The sequence below is a fragment of the Apis dorsata genome, unplaced genomic scaffold, assembly GCF_000469605.1.
Source record: "Apis dorsata unplaced genomic scaffold, Apis dorsata 1.3 scaffold_1111, whole genome shotgun sequence".
NCBI classification, from domain to species: Eukaryota; Metazoa; Arthropoda; class Insecta; order Hymenoptera; family Apidae; genus Apis; species Apis dorsata.
In genome coordinates, this window is record NW_006264209.1 from 28,337 (window position 1) to 37,563 (window position 9,227).

General features: G+C 22.6%; 1 protein-coding gene across 1 annotated transcript; it reads right to left on the bottom strand.

Moving 5' to 3' along the window:
* Window positions 1-6,899: 6,899 nt before the first annotated feature.
* Window positions 6,900-7,591, bottom strand: LOC116186664 (histone-lysine N-methyltransferase SETMAR-like). Its single transcript, XM_031514687.1, has 2 exons — window positions 7,566-7,591; window positions 6,900-7,245 (listed from the first exon to the last, which is right to left on the bottom strand). The coding sequence occupies exons 1-2, from the start codon at window positions 7,589-7,591 to the stop codon at window positions 6,900-6,902; spliced, it is 372 nt and encodes a 123-aa protein (XP_031370547.1).
* Window positions 7,592-9,227: the final 1,636 nt, after the last annotated feature.

The window sequence follows — 9,227 nt, forward strand, 5'->3', positions numbered from 1 at the left end:
TATTATATTTCATTTTCATAATTTAAAAAATTTTTTTAAATAAACCTATATAAACTCAAAAAAGGCACATGGTTCCTATTCAAAAGTATGCATGAATATACTTTTGCACTTTTTCCACAAATCATTCAACAAAATAAAATTAAGAATTAATTTTAGAAAGAATTAAAAACAAGAACTAAGAAACAAAATCTATGAAATAGCATAAAATTCACATCAATAATATAATTAATTTCTTGCTAAAAAAAATATCTAATCCAAAACCTACTAATTTTTAATATAATTAATTTTAATATAATTCAATTAAATTCAATTGAAACTATATATATATATATATTATAGTATTATATATAAATATAATATTTCCCGTACGCATATGAAGTAAACAAAATTTCGATTCTTTTTATGTATTTTTTTTCTTATATTTTCGATTAAAAGTATTAAATTTTCAAAAATGAAAAAGAAAATTCACCAGAAGTTATTGTCGAGAATATTTTCTTCTTTGTCATTTGTCATTTGTGTCACAATTTTTTGGCACAAACGGAGTGGAAGACTAATTTGGAGAAAATTCTCATACGAAGCGGTTTTTACAGAAAAATAACTCGAATGAATCTATAATTGTTTATTAATGTATTCGTAATTTAATTATGTATAATTATAAACATAATTATATTTTTGATACATTAATAAGTGCATATACCTAGTTTATAATTTGAGAATCCAATGGTTTTTAAATTATATACAAAATCTAATTTGAAATTATTATTTTAATTATTATAATACATAAAATTATTATTATAATACATAAAAATAATTAAATGGAAATTAAATGATTTCATAAGGTATATTATTTAGATATATTATTTAGTATATTTTAACGAGGATATATAAAAGAATCAATTTTGTTTTTTTTAATGAAATAATATTTTCGGATATATTGCTTAATATAACTAAACTTTTTATATTTAAAAAACAGATATATATTTATAAAAGTTATTAAATGTTTATGAGATATTTTAATTTGGATCTTCTAAAATTTATTATATAAAGAATAAAAAATTATTGTATGAAAAATATGTATTGTTTTAACTGTTTCTAAGCTTTCATACAATTAGTTTTATAAAATTCCTTAAAGTAAATCAATTAATTTTATTATAATATCAAATATTAAATCCTATATTCATTCTATCTCGCTCATCTGCAAACATAATTTTACTTAATAATTTGATAAATAAATCTTAATTGACTTTTTGTATATCAATTTTAAATTTATATTTAAAATTGATCAATGATTCTACAAATATATTATCTTATAATAAAAAAGCATAAGATTGGAATAAATATATCATATTTAATTTTTTTTATTATTTATTGCTGGAACAATTATTTTATCAATTAAAATTATTGTTTATTTGTCGTTCGTTTTCGACTTTTTTTGAAAACCACATTATCCATATTTGTTTTAAATGTTTTTACATTATAAATTATAATTAATTATTATCATTTTATTATTACGTTATATGAAATAATTATATATATAATATTTTTGGAAGGAATAAATAATATTGTAGTGTGCTTTTTGATTTATGAAAACATATATAACATATAAACATATATATACAATGTTATTCCATTATGCGAGAAATGTTTTACATTAAATTATTCTTTATCAAGAAAGAATTGTATAATCAGCGTAAGAAAATTAAAGATATTATTATTTTGAAAATAGAAAGTTATACCTTCTATTGTTCCTCTTCTTCTCTATTTATATATATTTTTGAAAATACATTACTTATATGTAGAAATAATAAATAATATTTAAAGAAAACTTCTGCAATTTATAAAAAAAAAGCGAATAAAGATTATTTTAAATTAATTTTAAATTGTGTAAAATTTTATGACAAATTTTTTGATATTTGAAACTTAAAAATATTAAATTTTTTGACAGTATATATATATAATATCAATATGATATAATTCTTATTACTAAGCATTTCTGCAAGTTCGCTAAACAGGAAAAATTAATTTTATAAAGAATGTTAAGATATTTAAAACGTATTTATAAGATTTTTAGAATTGTATTTTTAGAATTTCATTTTTTAGGAACATTTCTATGGAATAGAGCATGAATATGATTTTGAAATTTTAAAAGACAAAAATTTTTTCAATTATGCCAATTTCAACAGCAATCGATATTGTCCTATACTCAAGAAAATTTATTACAAATATTGATGGATCACTTTTAAAAACAGTGGATTTCCGAGGCTAATTTAAAATTTTTTTTTTAGATTAAAGTATCAACATAATCAGAAAACTAGTTGGATGTGCAGTATCAAATATTATTAATTTTAAATTTTTAAAATTCTTAAAATGTCGTGAAGTCGGACATTCATTTGTGACAATATAAATTTTCATTAATATGTGGACTTTGTTCTTAATGGTTTAAAGTAAAACTTTGTTAATAATAAAACTTTAAATAAATCAATTTTATTACTATATTCTATTGTTATATATACTATATATCGGTTTCATGAATGGATTGGAACAAAGAGAATTATTAAAATATGTTGATTATATAATTCTTAAGATAAGGTGATATAAATATACTTTTTTTAATGGATTTATATAATTAGAGTTTAATAAACAATAACATATATAACAATAATAGCTTGTTACTTCAATTACTAAAAAATGATAATATAAAATAATAGAAAATAAAATAAATAATATAAATAAATACTAATAGAAAAAAGAATAAGAAAACATAAATATGAATATTATTTATGCTATATTTTATAAATTCAAATTATAATATTTCTTGAACGAAATTATACATTGCAAATGCATATGATACTTTCATTTACGTTGCAATATTTTGTTTATATTTTATAATGTTTCTCTTGATTTTTTAAAATATATAAATTTTAGGATTATTATGATATTTAGCTATAGATTATATATATATAATCTATAAATATATATAATCTATTAAATGTAAATTATTCCTCCTATTTATAACATTTTTCTTGAGTTTTTCATTAATCTTTTAAATATTTAAGTATTTAAATAAGTAAATTTATTTTATAAGAATATTAAAAATTTATTTTATAAGAATATTAAAAATACGATATAACACACACACACACACACACGCGCACACACATACACACACAAAGATTTTCAATAATACATATATTATACTTATTATACATATTATATACTTATTATTATAATAAGTATATAATATATAAATAGAGTTAATATTTTAAATATTGTTCACAGATAAATGATTTTCTTCTGCTTAACATAATTTTCGAAATATTTGCAATAATGATACATTAAAGCCTATAAATTAACTACGTTTTATTTGTAAAAATTTTCTACTCTAATAAATTTTTTAACTCTAGTATAATTTATAATTTTCTTGTCAGCAAACAGTTACATCTTTTATTTATATTTGGCATGTCATTTTCATTACAGTTCTCCACTCTGCACGATTAATATTTCCATTCTTTTACAATAAATAATTGATATATTTGTAATAAGAAATATGTTATTTTTATATAAAAAAAATTATATTTATATACTCATATACATAATGCAGGTAGAAAAGGAGAAATGAGAAAAAAAGAGAAATGTAAGAAAAGAAAGTTGAGTAAATTTTTTATATCTTATTTTTTGTTTGTTGCAAGAAATACGAAATTATTCTTGCAAAGATTTCAAAACTTTGTAGCATATTGTAATTGGTTTTTAATTGAAAGTATTGAGATAAAAATTGTAGTAATTCAAGGATTAAACTATTTCTAAAAATTTCTTGTATTCTGGTTCAATTTTTAGTTTTTCCTGACGAAAAACGGTGGCTGTACTAATCGATAATATAAAAAAAATTTTAATTGCCAAACTTTTTTTTAAACTATATTTAACAATCATAATAATTATATAAATATTTTAAATGTATCTAAACTAAATAAAGTAATAAAACCATTAAAGTTTTTTTTAAATTTGAAAATATGAAAATTGTTTTTGTATTATTATATATATATTTTAAAATAATTTATTATCGATAAATATTTTTATTAAAAAATTATTGTTATTATTATAATATTTTTTAATATATATTTTTCAATTTTTGCAATATAGAAAGATAAATATGGAAGAGATTTTAAAAAATATAAACGCTTATACAATAAAATCGAAGAAAAATCAAAATATTTTTAATTTTTTAATTTAATTGAATTATTGAACAGACTAAAAGAAGTTTTCTAATCTTTAAACTAGCAAAAACTTTTTCAAATTTTGAATTTTTTTCGAATCTCGAACTAATCGTAATAATTTAATTTTGTGAACTTATATATTTAATGACATACGTAAACTTTCATTTGCATATAGACTTACGTTGAATGTTTAAATATTAAATAATCAGAGTAATAGAATTTAATAAATCAATTTTTAATAAATTTTTATTATTATATACCATAATTCTATAAATATAGCTGAAGCTATATCTTCATTTTTACCACTCTCAGAAACAGACAATATATGTTTCATTAAATAGTTTCCTAATTTTTCCATATAAATTTGACAAAACTTTTATTTTATTAAAAAAACAAATTATAAAAATTAATTACAAAGATCTTATTTTAATTAGAATTCAATATACTATACTTCATGCCTCAGTGAGATATTTTAATATCGATTCATACTGTAGCTTATTTTCCTGCTAAAACATTTTTATCGTCAATTTTATAAAAATTCGATTCCGATGGAGTATTTCTTATCAAAAATCGACCATTATTCGTATACACAAAACATACGTTTTCGCAATATGTAATATCCGATTCCTCGTAGCTAGAATTTCATTTATTCAAGAACGAACAAAATAGAAGAAATGAAACATTGGTCAGCATAATAAAGGGAATCAAGCTTCAAGGTAAAATATATATCGGAAAATTATAATAATGCACATTTTCAAAAAAGAAAAATTATATTCAAAAAAGCAATTACTTGGCAATGGACTTGATTAGATTAGTCTTCCGTATTGCATTCCTATTACAATGCCCAAAATTCTTATAAAATTATCATATTTTTTGATAATATATTATAATTATTCTATACATATGATAAATATATATCAAAACATCAATAGTAATATTTATTAAAAAAAATATTTATTTAAAAAATAAATCTAACTATCTATATCTATCATAAAAAATGTCCAACTGCCGAAGCGTTTCAGACGTGTCGACTGCTCCATTCGCATGTATAGGAAATAAGTAGTAAAATAGTGTAGGAAATAATGAAGCCGTGTGAAACTAAGATAGTCTATAATTTTTTTTTTATTTTGAATGAAAACAACTTCGAAAATATGTTATGATTACATCATAGTCAAAAAAGGTGATCTTCTGATTACAGGAATCTCTTATCTAATAACATCAATAAGAAGAATTTAAACGACAATCAAGCTATTGAATTAATTAAATCTTATATCTTTGAAATGAAATCCGAAATTTTCTCGACTAAAGACCAAACAATAATATTACCAGTCATCGAGGACATTACAATTAAAGAATACGTCTATGTCTTAGGTCCAAAAGCTATTCATTTAAAAAATTTCAAATGGCAAAGTGTGCATTTACTTAGACAAGAAAGACATGATAATAACACTCAGAGAAACAATGAAATATATAATAATTAATGATAATAAAATCGAAATAAGATCAATGACTCCAATATAGCGAATCATTCTTTCTAATGTATCATCAATCATTTTAAACTCAATAATAGAATCCATATTTAAAATAAAAATAATATATGATAAATAATATGTGTTTTAAAATAATATTACAGAATAATTGAACCTGAATACTCGCATATAATGAGCTTTCGAAGATAGATATATGTCAATCCAGAAAACCATCCTTTATTAAAGAAATATAATATTCAGAATAGAATCATTAAACTGAAACGCGAAAAATTGAAAGATCCAGATTTACAAGTCTCAGAAAATTGATCATCGGAAATTGACTTCGACATTTAAATATAATTGCAGTATTAAATAACTTTATAACTCTAAAACAAATTTTAACTATTATGATCAACATATTGCAGTGGAACACGAACGGTTTTCTGATTCTAATCATGCCAGTGGTAATGTTATTACTTACATCAAGACAATGTTCCATAAGTTTTTTTCTTTTTTTTTAATTCGAAATGAATACATAATATTTGTTTAAGGTTGATTTATTGTGTTAGATATGAATTACGTTAGATATTGTGTTCTCTATTAATTTCTTCCATCTCTCAGGAAACCTCATTATTTCTTTTTCCAAAATTGTTGAAGTTTACTTGCAAAATATTCCATAAAGTGCGTTTTTATTTCGTTTACGGATTGGAATCGTTTATCATGGAGAAAATTTTTTTAATAATAGGAACAAGTAATAGTTGGATCTGAAAAATACAGAAGATGCGATAGAATGTCTCAATCAAAATGTAATAGCTTTTCTTTTATAGTCAATGCAACATACGATTTTGCATTGTGATGGCCTCGTCGGTTCGCCAATTTTAGCCGTTTTTTTGCTATAGCGTCTTTCAATTTATTAAACTGATTGCAATATTTTCCAAAATTAATGGTTTCATCTTGAAAAAGGAATTCATAGTAGACAACACCTTTCCAATCCCACCAAATGAATAAAAGAACTTTCTTCGAGTGAAGTCCAGATTTCGAGACAGTTGAAGGTCTATTGTCCTTAAATCAAGTACGTTTTCGATGCACATTTTGATACAAAATCCAAGTCTTGTCTCCAATGTCTCTTTAAAAAAGGATTTCTTTTATGTCGCTGGAGAAAAAAATCGCACATAGAGACGAAGTTCATAAAGTTGGTCTCTATCATTAACTGTGAAATCTAAATTTCACATTGATTGATATATCCCATTTTAGTCAGCTGATTATGATTATCTATTGTTTTTCTAGAAATATTAATAGCATCCACTATTTTTTGCACATTATATCGCGGATTTTCAGCGAATATGGCCTTAATGAAGTCTATATTCATCATTGCTGGGTGGCCGCTGCGATCTTCATCTTTCAAGTCAAAATTGTCAGTTCTAAATCTTTTAAACCAATTACGAATAATCGTAATAGTTGTAGCACCACTCTCGTAAATAGTACAAATCTCGTCTGCAATATTATTTGCACTATCACCTTTTTTAAAGCAATAAAGCACAATATGCCGCAAATGTTTCTTTTGGCTATTGATATTGAACGATGTAAAAAAAAGTCATTCCTAGCGTGGTGCAAAAGAAATTTATGGAACACCCTAATAATAATTACAGAGATATAATTTCAAATAAATATTAAAATCGTTGCTTATATTTATTTAGCACGATAACTTTATATTAATTTACATCTTAACTAAATTATGCATATATAATATGTACCTCCTAAATAGCTATAATTTTCTTGTAAGTAAAATTAAAGATCTCATCGAGCAACTATCTAAACCATTCTTGCAAATTTTAATAGCCATAATACATTATGAGACTCGGATCTACAAAATCTTCCTACATACTTTAATGTAGCAAATGGCACCTTCATTTACATCTATTACTAATAAATAATCTATCGATTAATAGCTTTGCTCATAATTATGAATGGATAGTACTAGACGACCTACATGACAGCGATCATTTTTCAATCACTGTATAAGTAACCAACCTCCGTAATATCAATATGTCAACTCATTTATTTTCAAATGGAAATTCTACAAAGCTGATTAGAATGAAATGTACAAATAATGGGTTCACAAATATATTGAATAACATCTTTACTATCCTGGAAGAAAATAATGCTTATATAGATACTGTAACAGATACTTTTTCTAATATTATTATTAAAGCAGCTGAAGAAGCCATCGGATTAAGTTTCTCAAACCAATTCCTTGATGGAATAATAAATATAAAGAAGCCATTTGAAATCAAAATAAACCTTCAATTATTTTAAAAAATACAAATTAGAAGAAAATAAGATAAAATTTAAAAAAAGAGTGAGCGATTTTTAGAATTATTAAAAATTTTGAATTATTAAAAAAAGTAAGAAAAACAGCTGAATGTATTATCACTAACGAACAGTGCAAATATCAAAGAAGTATGAAATAAAATTAATACAAGCAGAGGCAATTGGAAAAACAGTTAAATACACTTTATCACAAATAATTATAGCGACATTACTACTGATTCAAATGAAATTGCAAAATTGCAAAATATCCTAGCTACCATCTTCGCAAAAAACTAGCTTTTTCAATTATAATGAAAAATTTAGAATATACAAACTAATTCAAGAAACAAGTAAAATCACTGAAATTAATGATACCAGTCATTCATATCTTAACAATCTTATCTCAGGAAAGAAACTTGAAGAAGTACTAAGAAATATTACAAACTCTAGCTCAGGATCTGATAACATTCCGAACGAATTAATTAAACAATTGCCAACTATTGGATATAAGACATTACTCATTCAATTGCATATGAATTAATAAAATAATTCCTATAAAATGGGATGAAGCCATAGTTATACCAATATTGAAGCATAGCAAGGACTCATCCAAATTTGAAAGTTATAAACCTATTGCTCTCACATCTATGCAAAATACTAGAATTGTGAACTTAGGTTTAAATAGTTTCTCGAATATAACAAACTTATTGCTAACAATCAATTTGGATTTCGAAATAGTCATTTTACATTTCATTTAATTAGTTTAGAAACACATATACAAAAAGCATTCAACATATAAACAGCATGTCCTTACCATTAGTCTCTTAGATATCGAAAAAACCTATGACATGGTTTGGAAACACTACATTTTAATCAAATTCCAGGAGCTAGGAATCACTGGAAATTTGTAACATTTCATTAAAAATTTTATTTATAATAAAAACATTTAAGTTCGTGTTAATGGTATCCTTTCAAGAAAAAATTGAAAACGGAGTGCCATAAGAATCTGTAATTAGTGCTACATTATTTTTAATAGCTATTAATGATGCGTGTAAAATTTTTATAATCCCAGTATTTTAAGAGTATTTGATGATATCACAATTCTGTGTAAAGGAAAACACATTATCACTTTTCAACAAACTGTTCAATCATGCTTAATAAATTGTATAACTGATTTCTGAAAACGAGTTTTAAGTTCTAAAAAATATTATAAAACTATGAATGCATACTTTTCATT

What these genes read in the sequence shown, in the direction of transcription:
- LOC116186664 (XM_031514687.1), bottom strand. Translation starts at nt 7,591, where the DNA reads ATGAAGGTGCCATTTGCTACATTAAA. An exon ending in GTGCCATTTGCTACATTAAA is followed by an intron (nt 7,246 to 7,565) that starts GTATGTAGGAAG and finishes CAATATCAATAG; the next exon opens with CCAAAAGAAACATTTGCGGC.